Raw genomic sequence first — 20955 nt, forward strand, 5'->3', positions numbered from 1 at the left:
AATGTTAAAATGGTTGAAGTTTGGTTATTTTTTTTTAAAGGGCAAAGCTTGTCTGGACAAAATTTCGCAAGAAAACTAATACTGCCATGGTTGCACACAGTTGATGATTAGCGATCCTGCTTCTCCCCGCGGAAAACCAGAAATAAATAAAAACTAGTTTAATACGGAACAAACTGAAAACAAGCTTTGTATGTCAGTACTTGGCAGAAGTACATCCTTAGCTTAGGTTCCAGTAGAAGCAATATTTTCTTGCAATGGTTATTTAGTTGCTTGGTTAAGGGAGAATTCCAGTTTTCAGGCAAATAGGCCATTTTGCTGCAATCTTTCTACACAACACTATTAGCTGTGTAAGTTTTTATTGAGGTTTTTTAGAATATGCACTAAAGAGACCCCTTTTCCTCCAAGATTAATCAGATTTGGAGATTTGTCAGTTTATTGCTTGTTGATTCAGGAATTTGCTAGCATTTCTTTTTGGTATGGTCTTGGGACTCGTTTGACAATTATATGTTTATATGCTTTACCTTTTTTTGCTGGGAATTCTTTGGATCAATCATGGAGGAGAAAGGATCTCTCCTGGTCTATATTCCGCAGATTTTTGACGAAGTAGGGAAAAGTCGTGTCGACTTTTAGTAAATCTAGAGATCTGGATTTAATTAAAATTTGAATTGAAGAAAGAATGTGTGGATAATTTATATATTGTAATTTACCCCCCCCCCCCTCCCTTTGATATATCAATCGCCTACTAAATAACTCTCTGGATAACGATGTTCTTTATTTGTAGATTTTTGTCATGCTTTATATATATGTTTTCTTTCAAAATGACAAATATTTTAAATTGTATAAACCCATATGTCACTTCTATATTTATTAATTGAAATCATATAGCATCATTTTATCTTAATCATTACCGGAATCTTGCGTAAAATTGAAGCAATTTGTGCGAGAAGATTTTTATTTCTTATTGACCTTGACAGTGTTCGTATTTTCTATAATTGTTTTCTTTCCAGGTCACTGTTTTTTTTTTGCTTTATGACTCTTCCTTTCTTTTTGGCAGATAAAACACTATCAGTGTGGAAGGACGTACAAAATGAAGAAGCGTGCTAATAATGAAGGAATACGGCTTAAAAACTTTTCCACTGGTGAAGTGCTTCAAGAGCATGCTAATAATGAAGGAATACGGCTTAAAAACTTTTCCACTGGTGAAGTGCTTCAAGATACGCTGCATTCGACAAGTAACGTCAAGGTAAGCTTTTTCATCATCAGCAGTAAAACTAAAAGACATGAATAAAAATAAACAGAATTTATACCTAATAAACCAATTACATATAGTTTATTGCTCTTATTTTTTTCAATGCAACAGCCGAGGGAAATCTCCTTGACCTTTTCGGTTCCGGTTCATTAGATTTAACTGACGTATTACGTGGACAGAGGTCATAGCTCTTAGGTGAAGTGATATTTACTTTATTTGACCTCAGTAAATTATCATAAATTGAGTTCAATCCAAATTCACCTGTATCTCTGTTTATGGAATTATTCTTGAATAGAATTTTTTTAAATTTCGATTGTTTCCCTGAAAGTTTGCTTTAAACCTTGGTCCCTAGAAATCAAAGAAACATTTTCAAACAAAATAAAATGATTTGGAAAATTAAAGATATGCTCCGCATATCTGGTATAACCTGTCCATAACCTGTCCATATGGACCATATCTGGTATAAAGATTGGTATAACCATGAAAAAAATTATAATAAATGCATGAGCTGTCACAATAACGTTATAAACTTGTTCATCACCAATCAGGGAACCTGGTTGACCCAACTCTGCTCGAATAAGCATTCTTAAAGAAGTCCCGACTATACCGGCTCAAGCCCCAAAAATAAAATATAAAGTTCCAATATCCTTGTGATTTGTAGAATAAAATCAACGTTGCATAAGTAAAGTGGCCGATTTTAGGTGCTAAATTGTAAATTCAGTTAAGGATTATTTCCTTTACTATCATTTAATTTATGGCTTAGTAGTTTAAAAAAAATGTAAGATTGCAAATCTTGAGTTGTTTCTAATCTGAGCCTAATGGATTATGAATTATTTTTGTCGCAAGTGGGTAATCTTGTATATAAGTGTTTTGTGCACGTAAGATTGTGATTCTTAAAGAGAAATTTACATTTCATATATAATAGAAGAGACGAGGTGCCTGATAAAAAGGATTACGTTGATACTGTAATTATGTAGATAATACCCTCGTCTACGTTAAGTGTAAGTTAGTAAAGCTTAAGAACCTCTTATTTCCAGCTTTGAAGGCTGGCAGTTTAATTAACTTAAAGCTTTAAAAATATTGAACCCTATCGATAAAATACCCAGGACCTCTATTTGCTCAGACTTTACCTCTGAGGGGAACAAGAGAGATCTTATAGCAATTTTAAAGTAGAAATAGACTGAGAGACATGAGGCTATAACAAGGGCTAACACAAGAAGAGGGGGTAAAATATTTATCTCCAGAGATATTCATTTAATAAAAAATCCCAAGAAGGGGGGTAGCCCGGCTAAAGAGAGAAGACTGAATGAAATCGAAGCCTTATAAATTAATCTGGCATTACTATTCATTTGGGCGAGGGAGTATCTCCCCCTTTGTTGGAGTAAAACTACTACAAAATACAGGATAACCAGGTAAGTTACATAATAAATTAATATTAAGAAAAATCTACTTATGTTAACCATTAACCAGGATAAATGTCTAACAGAGGAAAACGCTATAATCAGCCGAAGATTAGATTGATTAATTCCCCCTAATCCTCCAATCAATGCTCTAATAAAAATAAAAAAAGAATTTGTAAATTGTGTTATAGCCAGTCCGAGAAGAGGTCCAATTTTCTGAAAAGTCATTAAAAGAGATAAAACCTTTCATGATATAGACTTAGAGATGCTTACTAATCATATATGGAACGGGGCCGCGCCGATCTTAATTAATAGGGCAAAGGGGATTAAAAATGAAAATGATTGATTCAGAACACTCGCTAAAAAGATGACTGAGGCTACCGATTGGATTAGAAAATACTTTAATCTATTTTCCTTTCTCTCTTCAAATATAATAGGGATAAAGCTCAAAGAATTTATTTCCATTCTAAGCCACAAACCCAGCCAGGAGTGGGAGGACACTATAAAAATATAGGAAACAAATAGGCATAACCACTTAATCATTTAAAGAGAGATTACTCTATCATTGGGGTATGAGCCCAGTAGCTTATGTTAGCTTACTCTTTAACACCCCCACGGGAGAAGAATCCCCCCCCAAGTTACGCTTCAGTATGAAGCGTAACGAGGGAGGGAGTTCTTCTCCTAGGCTAGCCATAATAGAATAACTATATCTTATTTTAACAGTAGACAAAATCGGAGCTACATTAAACCTCTTTCAAATTAATGAGGACCTTTAGCTTCGTCTACTATTCAAACGAGCACACTCTCGACTCGTCTCACTCTCTTTAAGACAAAATAAAATTGATCCCCCCCCTTTTTTTGTTTCGGGGGGGGGGGGGTCAGATTTTTCCGTCCTCTCAAAACAGGACAAAATTATTTATTCCACAGCTTTTTGGAGAAAAATTAGGGCACCTTCAATTCACTTTTTACGGGGCTGAAGGCACAATACTGAAAAAGGCTGTTTTTCGAGTTAACATCAAGGCCCCCCCCCATTAATTGTGTAAAACAGGGTCACAAAATTCCCTAAACGCAACTTTTAAGCTCATTTTTAGCGATTTTAGGGGTTTTTGAACTCACAATTCGAGACAATTTCACGTGTACAGAACGTCATTATAATGATATTCAATAAAGAAAATAATTTGTTATTATAGGTACATTTAATAAGATATAAACTTATCCGTAGTATTTTTTCCTAGTCCTAACACTTAGTGTTAGGACAAAAAATACTACAAATAAGTTTATAGTTCTATTAAATTTTATACCCTCTTTAGAGGGTTGTATTAGATGAGATAATGATTTTATTTATCCTGGAACACTAAATCTTCCAGGATAAATATAAATCAATATCTCTAGGTTATTTTAGAAACCCTCTAAAGAGGGTTTAAATAAAATTTAATATTATATAAATGATATAAATAACGTACATTCACCGCTCTTTCATTATACTAATAAAAGAGCGGTGAATGTACTATACAGGACGTTATATAAACGAATATAATATTCATTTTATGTACATACGTAGGCCTGACTCTATGCAAGGCCCCTCCTCAAACATGTAGGTCATAGCCTACATGTTTGAGGGGGGGCCTTGTCTAGAGGTAGCCTACGTATTAATTAGAATATATGACTTCGCTATAGATATCCTGTAAAGCATGTGACTATCGCTCTGCATCTCGTTAGGTGTTTTCGTTTCGATTGGTCCTTCAGGGTGGCCGCTTGTTATGTCGGGTCTAGTTATAAAACACCATTTACATGACTATTTGAGGTTCCTAGGGGTGGGTTAGTTCCCTATTTACCTTTTTATTTTCATTCACCTCCTTCACAATTACAATAGTAATACAACAAGTATTTAAATAAATTTTAATTGTCACTCACGTCAACACTTATACAATAAAAATTCAACTCTATTAACTTCGCCTTCTATAGTCATTTTAACCAATACATTGATTGGGGGGTGTACATTAAGCCTCACAAGATCCTTCTATAAAACAAGTAGTCAATATTAATTTATTAAAACCTCTCGACTACTAGTTGTCATCTAGCTAATTCTCATCACACATAAATACGTATTGAGGCTAGACTATCCCTTACACTTAAATAAAACAACCGAGCGGTTAATCCACTCTTTATGGCGGCTAGAGAATGTGTTTCGGTCGCTTGCCGAGCCTACTGCTTTTACTAATCTTATAAATTGAATCCCCCCCCCATCTCCATTCAAAACCCTACTTTCATTTATATCTGGATTAGTAAGCAAATGTAATTGCACCTTCTATTTACTACCGCCTTACTCCCATTTATCAATACTGGTAGCCCGTTCGTGCTTTTCCTAAGTCCGGCATTCATTAGTGAAAGTTTGATTCTAGCTAGCTTATTTACTTTTTCTACGAGTCATATGCAAGATATCGTTCTAGATCACGGGTTCAGTGACCGATATTATTGCCTATTTCTTAGGTATAGCGAATGAAAAGATAGGGGGACCATCTTGTGCCAGCATCCGCGGTCATACAAGGCCCTAGAGCAAATATTTTAGGTGAACGGGGGAGCTTCGGCACAACTATAATTTAAACTAATAAGGGTGAAATCTGTATTTATATGTTATTCTCTTGAGTAAAGCACTTTTTAGGTGGCCAGACAACTAGGATTAGATACCCTATTAGTCCATTCTTAATTAACCTGGGTAGTATTATCTAAACCTAAAGAATTTGGCGGTTTCTAAACTTACTAGAGGAACCTGCCCCGTAAACGACAATCCACGAAACAAGCAACCCGTCCTCGTCAAACAGCTTATATACCGTCGTTTAGGGGATTAAACAAATAACTCCCCCTAACTGCTTAGGCTAACAAATCAGATCAAGGTGTAGCTTATGTTCGGGAGAGGGTGGGTTACAATAAGAACTTACACGGAATGTTCATATTATCATGGAGAAGAAGGTGGATTTAGAAGTAAGTCTTTCCGACCTGAAGGAGGCTCTGAGAAATGTACACATCGCCCGTCGCTCTCTTGTCCGAAGAGATAAGTCGTAACAAAGTAGGCATACCGGAAGGTGTGTCTTGAAAGAGGGAGGGAGTTTGAACAAACATTTTGCTTACACTAAAAAGATACTCTCTAGAGTGCTCCCTAAGTCTCTACTCATAAACCTATTTAAAACAATATTATATAAGTAAAAGAATTGAACTTACTCAAGGTCTAAGTACTGAAAAGGAAAACTTATTAATTATAAAAAAGTTATTGTTTGTACCTTTTGTATCAGGGTTTATCAAATTTCGATCTCTATCGGCGAATCCCGAAATAAGGTGATCTATATCAGTTAAAGATGACTGTTTCATAATTCTCTCAAAGACTGATATCGTTGTAAAAAATATTTCGTACCTTTATATCTGGTTGGCACAATATTCCTTTAGGGTACTCCGCAAGGAAGATTTCCTAGGGGACGAGCTCTAGGAACACATTATAACATTAAAAGGGACACCACTAGGCTTAAAAGTTGCCCCGGTGCAATAACCATTGTCACTAGAATTATAATTTCAAAATAATTAATTGACACTAGCCGGCGCTATTTATAGAAATTTAGCAACTGTAATGATAGAATCAGTAGAATTATAAATATTTAATATAATCTGTCCCATAAAATTCAAAAGGAATTCGGCAAAACTCATCTCCGCCTGTTTAACAAAGACATCGCCTCCTAATTCTGGGAGGTCGAGCCTGCCCACTGATGAATTAAAGGGCCGTGGTATACTGACCATGCGAAGGTAGCATAATCATTAGCCTTTTGATTTGAGGCTGGAATGAATGGTTTGACGAGAGACGATCTGTCTCTTCAATTAAATTGAAGTTAATCTTTAAGTGAAAAAGCTTAAATATACTTGGAGGGCGATAAGACCCTATAGATCTTTACATCCAACCCTTTGGTCTTACGGCAAGTAATTAGACATAAGAAGAGGATGTTTCGTTGGGGCGACGGGGAGAGTAGAATAATCACTCACAATTTAAATACACTAATAAGTGGTCATTGATCCTTAGATGAATAAAGACCAAGTTACCTTAGGGATAACAGCGTAATTCTGCGTAATTATGTCAACTTGGCAGATAAATGCGTTAGATTTAGGATGTATCTATAAGGAGACCTTAGTTGACAGCATGAGCCTAAATGATTTATTTTATTTTCTTACAAATAGTTATGGTTCTAGTCTCAGTTGCTTTTTTAACACTATTAGAACGAAAGATTTTGGGATGCATTCAATTGCGTAAGGGTCCAAATAAAGTTGGCTTTCTAGGGGTTCTACAGCCCTTTTCTGACGGGATCAAACTATTTTGTAAGGAAGTTTCACTTTCTCTGGTTTCTAACTTCATACCCTATCTTGTTGCCCCCGTGTTTAGCCTATTCCTCTCTTTCTTTCTATGGACCCTGGTCCCATTTATCTCTTACGGTGCGAAATTCAATCTATCATTCCTTTTGGTCATCTGCGCGATGAGAGTGAGTGTGTACAGAATTATGGTGGCAGGCTGGTCCTCTAATTCTAAGTATTCTTTGCTAGGAAGAATTCGCGCGGGGGCACAGACCATTTCTTACGAGGTATCTCTAATCATCATCATTGTGTGGCGAGAGCAACACTTTGGTTTTGTCCCGTTTTTTTTTTTTTTTTTTTTTTCTATGCCGCCGATCTCAGCTTATTCCTGGAAACTGGTAAGGGTCTAACCTGTGCGGTTTTTACGGAAAGTGTGGACCTCAGGCCGGATTGATGAATATGACATTACATTTTGGAAAGCTCCGTAGAACTCTTGCCTGGGGCCAAAAAGGATGGTTTTTGCTTGTCCTCGAGCCAGAGCCTATGGTGTGCGAAGTGAAGTGGAGTTATATAGCCTATGTCAGAGAGGAGTATCTGAAGTTGTGCAGCCAAGCTTTCGTTTCATCAAACCATGTTTCTGCTTTCGAGTAGAAAGCTCCGTTCTAGCAGGCAAGCAGGCAGGCACCAGTTACAAATTGAAGATGGACTAAAATCTATAAGTGTTAAATATATGCGGTAGTTCCCCGGCCCCACAGCCAATATATCTTCTTTGAGTGATAAATAGAAAAATTTACAAAAACAAAAAAGTGCGATTTTCCCACGGGTCCGAAAGTGCTGCCATCTATTGTTTCTAGCTATTTCTGTTCGTGATTTCAGCTGACTTTACCATTCTTTTTTTTCTACTTGGGATTGCAATAGAGAAATGGTATCAGATATACCTCTTAAACTTTAAAAGTTCTCTCATTGCTAAAGAAATTAGAGCTTATCCTTTGCTCCTTTCTAAGTGGCGGTGTTAGAAAGTTGGCCTCCGGCAAAAAAGTCAACTTTTGAACTAAGACAGATAGAATTTTTTTTCAATGACAATCGATAGACCTTGATGAGCTGATCAAAGTATATGTCATCCATTTTTTGTTACAAAAATTCCTTCATGACATACACCAGTTTGAAAGTTTCAATGGGTTGACAACTTCAGTGGTAAGGTACACACTTGAACCAAAAATCGGCCGATACCAATTGTGAGATATGTAGGGGACTTCCAAGCAACAGTCGATTATTAGCTTATAATCATCTTTGGCAATGAGGGGTTTGCAACTTTTGCTGATTGGTGTACCTATTATCTGTTTCTGGTGTAATTGATGGTAAGAACAACTTGGTTCCCGATTGTAAGACATGTAGGGGAGTTGTAAGTAATAATCGGCTGTTAGGCTACAATGACTTCAGCGACAAGGGGTTTGGAACTTTTGCTAGTTGGTGTACCCATTATTTGTTTCCGGTGAACTTGGATGTATATCCCGGGAGAGGGACTTGTAAGTAAGAATCGGTTGCTAGAGGAGGCTCACGAGGGGCTACAAATTTGTGCAAATTGGTACACATCTATGGAATCAGGGACCCATAAATTTCCTGTAATGAATCGCCATCCAATAATAAGCGATCCTGGATGGCGAGTCATTACAGGAAATTTATGGGTCCCTGATTGTATTTTGATCCTGAAAAGTTACAGATAGCTTTATAATGCCAACTAGATTACATAAGATAATGTTCCAAGTTTCCATCCGTCACGATGTCTACGATTGAAAAGGATAAAGTTCAACCGGCTGCAAAGTGACATTTAGGGGCATAGTAAGTAATAATCGGCTGTTAGTGTGGACCTCGGGCCGGATTGATGAATATGACATTATATTTTGCAAAGCTCCGTACGACTCTTGCCTGGGGCCAAAAAGGATGGTTTTTGCTTGTCCTCGAGCCAGAGCCTATGGTGTGCAAAGGATAAAGTTCAACTGGCTGCAAAGTCAATTTAGTCCCTTCTTCCAATATTTTTTTTTTTTTTTAACCCTGAGGAATAGCCTTTGATCATCTGATTACTGATTGTGTTATTCTTTGTCTCTCACGGAAGAGGGACTTGTAAGCAAGAATGGGTTGCTAGAGGAGGTTCATGAGGGGCTACAAATTTGTGCAAATTGGTGCACAACTATGGTATTTGATCCTGAAAAGTTACGGATAGCTTTATAATACCAAATAGATTATATAAGATAATGTTCCAAGTTTCCATCCGTCACGATGTCTACGATTGAAAAGGATAAAGTTCAACTGGCTGCAAACTCAATTTAGTCCCTTTTTCCGATATTCTTTTGCTGTTGTTTTTTCAACGCTGAAGAATTTGATCATGTGATTACTGATTGTGTTCTTCTTTGAATATGCCGTTTTGAAAGCTTTGATAGTTTTGACAACTTCAGCATTTAACCGATAGCGAAGAAACAAAACCAAAGTTTTGCTCTCGCAACACTTTAATCGGCAAAACCGGACAAAGGTTGCTGCAACACTTCACGTTGCCCAGGCAACGTAGGTCTAGTTTTGTCTCCTTTAATGTTATTCAAAAAGCTCGATTTAGAGGGGTACCTAGCTAAATCCTCTTACTTAGGTTGGCCCCTATACCTGTGCCTTCCTCTAGGACTGTGTTGGTTTATCACAATCCTGGCAGAGACTAACCGCACCCCATTCGACTTAGCCGAGGGGGAATCTGAGCTAGTATCGGGTTTCAATACAGAATATATAGGAGTCGGGTTCGCTTTAATTATATTATCTGAATACGCTAGCATTCTTTTCATATCTTTACTATTCAGTGTAGTATTTGGAGGTATGAGCTTTCTTATATTCTGTCTGGTGGTTTACTTTTATCTTTGGAGACGTGGGTCTTACCCTCGTTATCGTTACGATAACCTAATGTACTTATGCTGGAAAAGTCTCCTCCCGGTCTCTCTTATATTTCTCTGCTTCTATTGAGGGATCTCTTAGAGGGGGGGGGGCTAAAGTGAAGACCCCTGGTTGCATAATCAACCTTATTCTGCTTTCAAAACAGATGCTTTAATCGGCCAAGGAGTCTTATTAGACAATCTTGTCATTTATGTTAATAACAATCGGGGTAAGCATAAAATACGAGAAATAGACACATGTCAGAATCTGCCCTAGAAGAATATAGGGATCTTCTACGGGTCGTGCTCCAATTCACGTAAGAAGCAGGAACACTGAGACCCAGGATCAAAATAGGGGTTGAGCAATAGAATAGAACTCAAGACCTCGAAACTTGGGCTTAAATGTGAAGGGAAGAGATACAAGGACAAGGGTAGAAGAAACAAGGGCGATTACCCCTCCTAACTTATTAGGAATAGATCGCAAGATAGCGTATGCGAATATAAAATACCACACTGGCTGGATATGGGCTGGGGTAACCAATGGATTAGCAGGAATGAAATTGTCCGGGTCTCCTAGAAGATAGGGTCTAGTTAGGGAGAGAATCACAAGAAAGAAGATAAGGACCATAAATCCGACGGTATCCTTAATAGTAAAATAAGGGTGGAATGGTAATTTGTCTAAGTTGGCATTAATTCCAAGAGGATTATTAGAACCTCTTTGATGAAGAAACAAAAGGTGGATCATAGTCAAACCGGCCACTAGAAAGGGGATTAAAAAATGGAAAGTGAAAAATCGCGTTAGAGTGGGGTTATCGACAGCAAATCCACCTCATAATCATTGTACAATGTCATTACCAATGTAAGGTACAGCAGATACTAAGTTTGTAATGACAGTGACCCCTCAAAAGGACATTTGACCTCACGGGAGAACATACCCTAAAAAAGCAGCGGCCATCACTAGAAATAATAGGGCAATTCCAGTTATTCATGTTTCAAAATAGTGAAAGGAACCATAGTACATCCCTCGGCCAATGTGAAAATAAATGCAAATGAAGAAAAAAGAGGCACCATTGGCGTGAACAGTGCGGAGCAGTCATCCGTAGTTGACATCTCGACAAATATGGGCTACTCTAGAAAAAGCTAAGTCCACTCTCGCCGTATAATGTATCGCTAAAAAGAGCCCAGTAACAATCTGGATGACCAGACACAGACCTAGAAGGGAGCCAAAGTTTCATCAAATAGAAATGTTGGCCGGAACAGGTAAATCCACTAAGGCAGAATTAATAATCTTAAGGGTAGGTTGTGTCTTTCGTAAAGATAACATTTTATTCTTTAAATCGTGGAACCGCTAAATTATCGACCGCAAAGGTTTCTTATTGCCGTTTAAAAAATCAATAACCAAGAGGAGCGCTAAAAATAAGTAGACCACTACGAATGAGTAGGCTAGTACAGTGAGTTTATTAATATTAAAATTGATGACCATGAAATCTGCAGGGTAGAGATATCCGGAAGAAGATCCAATAAACATATAATCCCTATTCAAAATTAGGAAAGATAAGATAATTGTAGGGAGAACCCACATGAACGAAGCTAAGTCAATAGCAAACTTCTCATTAGCTCTCAACGAAGACACATAAATAAATATTACTAGGATACCCCCTAAAAAGATTAAAAAAAGAATTAATGAAATTCAAAGGGAGACACCCCTAAGTATAATACAAATCAATAAAGTCTGAATGAATAACGATAGCGTAAAAGCAAGAGGGTGATTCATTAGAAGTATAAGCATGGAAACAACAACAATAGACCCTAGCATATCAAAAGGTAGTTTAATGAAAATATTAACTTTGGAAGTTAAAGATGTTAATAACTCTTTTGAAGACCGAGAGATTTATCTAAATTCAGTTTACAAGACCGACATTATCTTTTAATTACTCAGTCGATCATAATAATTTATTTATCACTCTTTCTAGGATTACTAATCTTTTCTTCAAGAAATAAGCACCTCCTAGTAACTCTGCTGAGACTAGAATTTCTTATTCTTTTATTGTTCAGACTATTAGTATATTCAAACTACATGAGATTAATTAACGCATTCATCTTTCTCAGAATCACAGTTTGCGAAGGAGCTTTAGGACTATCGGTACTGGTATCTTTAGTACGTTCATCAGGATCGGATCAAGTGCAGTTTCTAAATGAATAAGTGGTTCTTCACCTCAAGCTTATTATATTTAACATTAATATATAAGTTAATATCAGAATTCCACTTAGAGTGGGGGAGCACCCTGCTAGCTCTAACTTCAGGAATTTTCTTCATAATAGTCATTAGATTGAAGCCGAGTTGGCCATTAAGCTACAGAATTATTCTCTTAAGTTTGTTTATCCTCTTATGATTAACTTTCACCACGCAGTCATTCATTCTATTTTACGTCTTCTTCGAATGCTCATTAATTCCCACAATTATTTTAATTCTCGGTTGAGGTTACCAGCCGGAACGTCTTCCCGCTTCCTATTATTTTTTATTTTACACCCTACTATCCTCTCTACCTTAACTTTTCATCATTATCACTCACACGAGTGCCTACTCAACCTCTCTGCATGGCTACCCTTCTCTGCATGGCTACCGGCAGCTATGGCAGCCCCCACCCCTGTTTCATCTCTAGTTCATTCATCAACACTGGTAACAGCCGGGATCTATTTAATGATCCGTTTGTCTCCCTCGTTCGAAGAGAGAGGGTGCTTCCTACTTGTTATCACAGGGGCCTTAACTTCCTTTTTCTCAGGTTTGGCCGCATTCGGGGAAAACGATTTAAAACGAGTAATCGCACTATCTACATTAAGTCAACTAGGAGTAATAATATTCTCTCTAGGTTTAGGCCTCACGCTGTTTTGTTACTTCCATCTGTTTGCTCATGCACTTTTCAAGGCCCTCCTTTTTATATGTTCGGGGGTTGTAATCCACTCATTGGGTGTACAAGACATACGTCGAATAGGGGGGGTATCCAAGATACTCCCTTACACTAGCTACATCATTTTAGTGTGCTCTTTAAGATTGATGGGATTCCCATTTTTATTAGGTTTCTTCTCAAAAGATTTAATTATCGAATCCTCAGAGGACCTGGGCATATTAATTCCTAGCGTACTCATATTAGGTTCATGTCTCCTAACAAGAACCTACTCTTCCCGAATCGCAATAATATGTTTATGTTCCTATAACTACAATATAAGTTGTCAGTACAGGGACGAAGAGGGGGACTATCTAACCCCTCTCTTTGTTCTTTACTGGGGGGCTGTGATAGGGGGATATATTTTTTATTGATGTTTTCTGGGAGACGTAAGAATCATTCTAGGTGTATTTGAGAAAATCCTCCTTCTCTCTCTTATTAGATTGGGGGTAATGCTACCTTACTTTTTTAAATCACTCAGCCTGAATCTAAGACATTATGTGAGTAGAATACTATTTTTAGCATTTATTACGGGGCGGACAAGTTCTATACCCTTAGTTATGGGTGAACTCCTTTATTACGAAGGCGATTGTGGCTGGGTAGAAGAGGCGGGGCCTTCATTAATCTACCAGAATAGTTCGTGGGGTTCATCTGTATTTTCGTTCTTAGCCTCCTCCCCATATAAGGTACTTATCCTTACTTCTTTATTATTCACATTATTTATATATTTCTATAGCTTAACAAGAGCATAACACTGAAGATGTTGGGGTGGATGATTCCTGGAAATATTTAAAGGACATTTGTCCATCTATGCATTGAAAATGCATTGTATTAAATATACTATATAAATAGGTAGTGAGTAGAATTTAACTACCCGGTTGAAGAGTTAGCAGCTCTCATCCTTCTTTCTACCTCTTAACAGGGGCTACCCCTTCCTCTTCATTAACAATGAAGCGCTATTAATTAGCTTCTGCTAAAGAATGGGGGCCAAGAGGCCTAAATTCAGGTCGAAACTGGATTTGATAATATCAATTCCCACTCTGAGAGAAGGATATCCCTCTTTTAGGATGCAAACCCAATGTTCTATTTAAACTATTCTCCTAAATAAAACAATTCTCGATAAAGTTGATAACTATTTAATCCATCTAAGAGCACCCTCCTTTCACTCATAAAAGACTCCCGCAATAAGAACAAAGGAAATGAAGATAGCCAGGTAGGTCGTCGGGTAGGACATGTTCAAAAAGATTAGGGGTAGTAGTAGAGTAATCTCTACATCAAAAATATGAAAAATAAGAGTAATAACAAAAAACCGGATAGAAAAGGGGGCACGAGAGGAATTTAAAGGATCGAATCCGCATTCAAATGGGGAGCTCTTTTCGCGATCCAGAGAGACTTTTTTATTTACAAACACTCCCAGTATTAACATAATAGAAACAAGCATAAAAATTCTCAATCAAACTAAAATAATTATCTTTCCCTAATAGGATCCCTTGATTGGAAGTCAAGTATAATACTTATACTAGAAAGATCTACTCCCCTCACCAGTAGATAGAAAGATAAAGAAATAATCATACAACATCAACAAAGTGCCAGTACCAAGCCGCAGCCTCTAATCCGAAATGATGTTGGGGTGAGAAGTAACACTTAGTGTGACGTAAAATGCAAATTATAAGAAAAATAGTACCAATAAGCACATGCAAGCCATGAATACCCGTCGCTAAAAAGAACGTAGATCCATAGATTCTATCTGCAATAGTGAATGAGGCTTCCATATACTCCAATCCTTGTAGAAATGAAAAGTATAATCCTAGTAAAACAGTGATTAGAAGTCCCTGGAGACACTGATCAAAATTATTTTCTATTAAAGCATGGTGAGCCCAAGTTACTGTAACCCCTGAAGCCAGAAGGATGCTAGTATTAAGTAGGGGTACTTGAAATGGATTAAAGCTCTCTACTCCAATTGGGGGTCACAAGGCCCCAACTTCAATATTAGGCGACAAGCTTCTGTGAAAAAATGCTCAAAAGAAAGAAACAAAAAAGAAAACCTCAGAAATAATAAATAAAATTATTCCTCATCGTAACCCAAAGCCAACCTTCGTTGAATGTATTCCTTGAAAAGTAGCCTCTCGTGATACATCTCGTCATCACTGATATGAGACAAACACGATGGTGGCCAGCCCCGTAAAGAAGAGCACTCTGTCAAAAGAATGAAATCACTTGACAAGTCCCGAAGTCATTGCAAAAGCTCCTATACACGTAGCTAAGGGCCAGGGTCTGACATTAACTAGATGATAGGGGTGATTTAATTGATTCATTATTCTCTTGCGTAGAGAGTCATTAGAGTCATAAAAACATAAGATTGAATAATAGCCACAGAGAATTCCAGTATCAATAAAACAATTTGTGAGAAGACTACAATTGTAGTAATATAGGTATTTTCCAGAGTCCCTTGGTCCCCCAAAAGAGTTAATAGGAGATGGCCGGCGATCATATTGGCCGCAAGCCGGACAGAGAGTGTAATAGGCCGAATCATATTTCTAATGATTTCGATTACCACTATAAAAGGTATTAAAGGTGCCGGTGTCCCTAAAGGTACAAGATGGGCTAAAGCATTCGTAGTTTCCCTAACCCAAGTATATAAGACAAAAGAGATTCAGAGGGGGACTGCAAGTCTTAAAGTAACCGTTGGATGTCTAGTAGCAGTAAAAATATTGGGGAACAATCCAATAAAATTATTAAATAGAATAAATAAGAAAAGGGCAATAACTAGGATATTAGCACTAAATCTAGTCGGACCCATAAGGAGAGACATCTCCCGATTCAATCCCATTAAAACTCTCTTAGCTAAAAATTGAGGTCGCGAAGGGATTAGTCAAAAAGATACCACTATAAACAGGAATGGGGTGAACATTCTTAATCAGTTAGATAAAAAAGAGGAAGTCGGATCAAACACTGAAAAGAGGTTCGGTATCATTTTCAATTCAAATGAAAAGTTTGATTAGGGAAGCTCTTAGAAGAAGAAACTAAATGAGGTTGATAAAGAAAAAAAACTATAACTATAACAGCCCATAATAGAGCTATAAAGACAAGGAAGATAGTGATTCAAGGAAGCGGTATCATTTGGGGAATAAGAGACTGCCATTGGCTTCTTAAAGTTGACAACCTTATATTTATTAATAAACTAAGTCTCTACCATAGGGGGTAATTACCATAAGAAAGCTTAAGAGGCTACCGCTTGACCTTCAGCCACCCTATGGAATTTGTAACTCAAGTCACTTTAGAAAGTCTCTTTCTCCAACAGCTTCAATCACAATAGGTTTAAAACTATGTCCAGATCCACAAATTTCAGAACATTGACCATAAAATACTCCAGGTATATTTACCAGAAGTTTGGATTGGTTGAGTCGACCTGGGACCGCATCCATCTTAATACCTAGAGATGGTACGGCTCATGAATGTAGAACATCATCTGAAGTAATCATTAGACGGATAGCTTGGTTATAGGGGACTGGTGTACGATTGTCCACATCAAGTAAACGATACATACCAGTAGAAAGCTCGTTAGAAGGGATTATGTACGAATCAAACTGAATATCGTCGAAATCAGAGTATTCATAAGACCAGTATCATTGATGCCCCGTTACTTTAATAGTCAGAGCAGGGTTATGAATTTCATCAATTAAGTAAAGAAGCCGAATAGAAGGAAGGGCGATAGCTACTAAAATAACAGCAGGAATAACGGTCCAGACCGTCTCAATTGCCTGACCATCTAGTAGATAACGATGGAGAAATATATTAGAAAATAATGCAGCTAGGAAAAAGCCGACAAGAGAAGTAATTAAAATCACCACTAGCAAAGCATGGTCATGGAAAAAAATAAGTTGTTCTATGAGGGGTGAGTTCCCATTTTGTAAGCCCAGTTGGAATCATTGAGACACTTTTAAAGGGGTTACCCATCTTTGGAGCTTAAATCCAATGCATATATGTTTCTGCCACTTTAAAACGTAGATATCATAGCAATTTCTTCATAAGAGTGATCAGCAGGCGGATGGGGATGATTTCATTCCACACTTGATCTTAAATTAAGTGAAAAAACATTAATTTGTTTGGCAATCATGGCCTCTCAGATACAAAAAATAAATATTAGAGTAGCAACCATAGATATAACTCTTCCCAATGAAGAAATGACGTTTCATGAAGCATACGTATCGGGGTAATCTGCATAACGACGTGGCATTCCAGCGAGACCTAAGAAATGTTGAGGGAAAAAGGTCAAGTTCACTCCTAAGAATATAATAAAGAAATGTACCTTAAGAAGAAACTGATTCATTCTTAATCCAGTCATTAGAGGAAATCAATGTACGAATCCCGCTATAATAGCAAAGACAGCACCCATCGACAAGACATAGTGGAAATGGGCGACGACATAATAAGTATCATGGAGAACAATATCGGTTCTGGAGTTTGACAACACAACCCCCGTAAGTCCCCCTACAGTAAATAAAAACACGAATCCTAGGGCTCACAGTATAGAGGGAGTTATAGTGAGTCGTGTCCCGTGCAAAGTCCCGATTCATCTAAAAATCTTAATTCCCGTAGGAATTGCAATGATTATGGTTGCAGCAGTAAAATACGCTCGAGTGTCTACATCCATCCCCACAGTAAATATATGATGGGCCCAGACAACAAAGCCAAGAATACCAATAGCAAGTATAGCATAGATCATGCCTAATGTACCAAACGCCTCCTTCTTACCTCTTTCTTGACTAATAATATGGGATACTATTCCGAACCCGGGTAAAATTAAAATATACACTTCAGGATGTCCAAAAAATCAAAATAAATGTTGGTAAAGGATTGGATCTCCACCACCCGCGGGATCAAAGAAGGAAGTATTTAAGTTACGATCAGTTAATAGCATAGTAATAGCCCCCGCTAGAACTGGAAGTGATAGGAGGAGAAGAACGGCCGTAATCCCCACTGCCCAAACGAAAAGAGGCATACGATCAATAGATATTGATTGGGGCCGCATATTAATGATAGTAGTGATAAAATTCACAGCTCCTAGGATGGAAGAAACTCCGGCTAAATGAAGTGAAAAAATAGCTAAGTCTACTGAAGGTCCGGCATGGGCGATGGCGGAGGAAAGAGGGGGGTACACTGTCCACCCAGTCCCTGCACCTCTTTCAACCATAGATCTGGCTAAGAGAAGAGTTAGGGATGGTGGAAGCATTCAAAATCTTAAGTTATTTAATCGAGGAAAGGCTATATCCGGGGCCCCCAGTATAATAGGTACCAGTCAGTTACCAAATCCCCCAATCAAGATTGGTATAACCATGAAAAAAATTATAATAAATGCATGAGCTGTCACAATAACGTTATACACTTGTTCATCACCAATCAGGGAACCTGGTTGACCCAGGATATGACCCAAGACATGAATAAAAATATACAGAATTTTTACCTAATAAACCAATTACATATAGTTTATTGCTCTTATTATCCGTCCTGCCATAATACAAAAATATTTGAGCAGGTGAAAATTTTTGGTGAGTCATGTAAATTATATGACCAACGTTTGGTAAACTAACCTAGAATTTGTGCTTTGTTTCTGAATATTAGTACATGAAATTGTGTAATTAATATGTAATTATTATTATGTCATTGTTTAAAATATTTAATTTTTTTATCAGCTAACAAATATGACACCTAGACGTTCAGTTGATGAGACACAGGAGAGACTTAATGGCACTGATGAAGTTTTCCAATTTTTCAAAAAGTTCCGGATGAAGTGTGAAGAGTTAATTCACAGCAAAAGAATTAGAACAACGCAGATTCAAACTGAAGAAGATTGGGAAAAAATACCGACTGCCTTTTTCAAGGCAGTCGAGGAGTCCAAAATCCTGGGCCTCGACTGCGAATGGAAGCCCCAAAATCAACAAGTGCCAGTTGCATTAATGCAACTGGCATCACATTCTGGAGAATGTCTTTAAGTGCGACTCAGCCACCTAGAAAAATCCTCCCGAAAATTACTGAAATTTTGGAGGATGTAAATATAGTCAAACTCGGAGTTGGGATTCTAGGTGACGCACTCAGACTCAAACAACAAGCCGGAATATCTCTTCGTGGTTCTTTAGACCTAAGCCATCTTTATATTAGCATTCATGAAAGCGAAAAAGAACAAAGCGGATTGGGTCTAGCAAGACTATCCGCTAAAGTTATTGGAATCCCCATCGTGAAAAATCTAAGCATCGTTTGCAGTGACTGGGAAGCCCCGTATTTGACAAATAGTCAAATAGAATACGCTTCCCTTGATGCATTTATATCCCTCCCCATCTTTTGTGAACTCTTCAGGGAATTGCACAGAATATCAATTAAGAATGGACACAACCATGATGATTCTGAAAGCTGGACTATTGCCCGAAAAAGTTGCAAGAAGTACTTGGATCTAAAACCAAAAAAAAAAAAGAGGAAAATGAAAAAAAGACGAAAGTCTTATGCAAAAGACTTCCTCTCAGAACAGGAAGAAAACATTGCTTCATAGAAGCACCAGATGGCGAAATTTTGCGTGGTCGCGAGGGTCGCCAAAAGGCTGACCATTATATTAGAAACGGGGCAGGAATAATTGTGAAGGAAAATCCTTTTACAGTTCGACTTGTAAATCCCCCCCAAATCCCTATCAGTGCGGGAAGGACGGACAAAAGGAAGCAGCATGCTAATAATGAAGGAATACGCCTTAAAAACTGGTCCACTGGTGAAGTCCTTTATGATACACTGCATTCGACAAGTAACGTCAAGGTAAGCTTTTTATTTTAACTTGTGTCATAAGCATTGTGTACACTCTTTAGGTTTCTGACCCAGGTGTTGTTTTTTCTTCTTTTTGGTATACCTTGGCTTAAGACTCCTCCCTCCCCCCTAGGGATTGACAATAATTTTGCAAAAATCTTCCCGATTCTACTTACAGAACAGAGAAAAATAAGAAATTCTTTTTTAAAAGAACATAAGCAGTGATTACTAATCCACGCGATTATTATTATTTAGCCTCATTTAAAGGCCTTAATAAGTAATAAAATTATTCTGACCTTCCTGCTTTCTACTCATTTCTTGGTATGTGTTGTAGTGACAACATTGTTCTTGATCTGTAATGAAACTGTTTTTCTATGTCCACTCGGAGATGATCAGCTTAGCACGAGCGAGATAAATGGTATCTATGCTGGTTTATTTTGTTTAAACATTTGGTGTGTTGAGGTGATTAGGCTAGGTATTTGATATAATGGGTCCTGGATGGCATGCTTTCCATAATTCTCCGTTGCTGTTTCCATAATTTTGTTACTAAAATACTATATTTTCATCGTATTTTAGCAGGCACGTACGCAGGATTTTTTTTTCGGGGGGGGGGGGGCAAAACCTTCGAAACAGCAGATATAAAGTAGCACTTTTTTATTTAGTAATGCAAAAAGCAAGTATATCGGAAAATACAGATTAGCTTTGATCTGTAGTATTGTAGCGGATGGAGGGAAGAAGACTGAAGCCTCAAAAGTACGTTTTAGGCTCAGGTTATGTTCATAGCGATTTAGAACCAGTGATTGATCTATTATATCCCACTGAAAGGGAAATTTTAGGGTTAACAGTGCAATATGGGTGCTGTGGGGGGTAGTTCTTCTATTGCAAAAACGTAGATTTTAATGAAAAATGATGGTTTCCAAAATTGATTCATTAAAAGCTGTACTTTATCCTGAAAAGGGGGGATAAACGCCCTAATATCAAGGATAATTCTATTTTGCTGTGGAAAGCAAACTCTCTTTACAAAAAAAATAACAGTACAATCGCTAATTACTTCAAAGAGGGGAATACAATAGTTGTTTAAAACTGGCTAATAAGCAATAAAATTGAACTACAAAAACTATAAAAAAAAAATATGCAAAACAATTCAATGGACAATTACAATTGGCTGATATACATACAATTGCTATAAGTTGTTTAAATAAAACTTGTAAAAGTTTTACATGTTGACCAGGGGATAAACAGGAATCTTATTTAGGTTATCAAGAAAAAACCACTAATATTTGTCTACTATATTTATTAATACAACAGCTTAAACTCCTTCTTTCTTCCTCCTTTTT

The 20955-nt window shown here is 37.4% G+C and overlaps 3 protein-coding genes, 1 long non-coding RNA gene and 3 pseudogenes across 4 annotated transcripts in view; 4 read left to right on the plus strand and 3 right to left on the minus strand.

The window, feature by feature from the left end:
• On the plus strand, positions 1-19259 carry LOC136040909 (uncharacterized). The gene is made up of 3 exons (XM_065725327.1): positions 1-347; positions 1055-1243; positions 18526-19259. The coding sequence occupies exons 2-3, from the start codon at positions 1088-1090 to the stop codon at positions 18823-18825; spliced, it is 456 nt and encodes a 151-aa protein (XP_065581399.1). The 5' UTR covers positions 1-347; positions 1055-1087; the 3' UTR covers positions 18826-19259.
• Positions 1-20955, plus strand: part of LOC136040840 (uncharacterized) — a 199615-nt gene that overhangs the window by 57617 nt on the left and 121043 nt on the right. The gene's annotated exons all lie outside the window — the stretch shown is intronic.
• On the minus strand, positions 2183-3192 carry LOC136040744 (NADH-ubiquinone oxidoreductase chain 2-like; annotated as a pseudogene).
• LOC136040621 (NADH-ubiquinone oxidoreductase chain 1-like) lies at positions 6840-10286 on the plus strand. Its single transcript, XM_065724895.1, has 2 exons — positions 6840-7308; positions 9548-10286. The coding sequence occupies exons 1-2, from the start codon at positions 6840-6842 to the stop codon at positions 9976-9978; spliced, it is 900 nt and encodes a 299-aa protein (XP_065580967.1). The 3' UTR covers positions 9979-10286.
• LOC136040636 (cytochrome c oxidase subunit 3-like) lies at positions 14362-15285 on the minus strand (annotated as a pseudogene).
• LOC136041076 (cytochrome c oxidase subunit 1-like) lies at positions 17667-18347 on the minus strand (annotated as a pseudogene).
• Positions 18997-20955, plus strand: part of LOC136041077 (nitric oxide synthase 1-like) — a 16342-nt gene continuing 14383 nt past the window's right edge. The window contains exons 1-2 of the mRNA XM_065725630.1: positions 18997-19026; positions 19241-19630. Of these exons, the coding sequence (XP_065581702.1) occupies positions 18997-19026; positions 19241-19630 (420 nt within the window). The remainder of the gene's footprint in view (positions 19027-19240; positions 19631-20955) is intronic.

Source organism: Artemia franciscana, chromosome 21 (assembly GCF_032884065.1).
Source record: "Artemia franciscana chromosome 21, ASM3288406v1, whole genome shotgun sequence".
NCBI lineage: Eukaryota > Metazoa > Arthropoda > Branchiopoda > Anostraca > Artemiidae > Artemia > Artemia franciscana.

Excerpts from the sequence above, each read along its gene's own strand:
- LOC136040909 (XM_065725327.1), top strand. The coding sequence starts at position 1,088 with ATGAAGAAGCGTGCTAATAATGAAGGAATACGGCTTAAAAACTTTTCC. Across the intron at positions 1,244-18,525 it reads ATTCGACAAGTAACGTCAAG|CTAACAAATATGACACCTAG; the intron begins GTAAGCTTTTTC and ends TTTTTTTATCAG.
- LOC136040621 (XM_065724895.1), top strand. The coding sequence starts at position 6,840 with ATGATTTATTTTATTTTCTTACAAATAGTTATGGTTCTAGTCTCAGTT. Across the intron at positions 7,309-9,547 it reads GTGGCGAGAGCAACACTTTG|TTTTGTCTCCTTTAATGTTA; the intron begins GTTTTGTCCCGT and ends ACGTAGGTCTAG.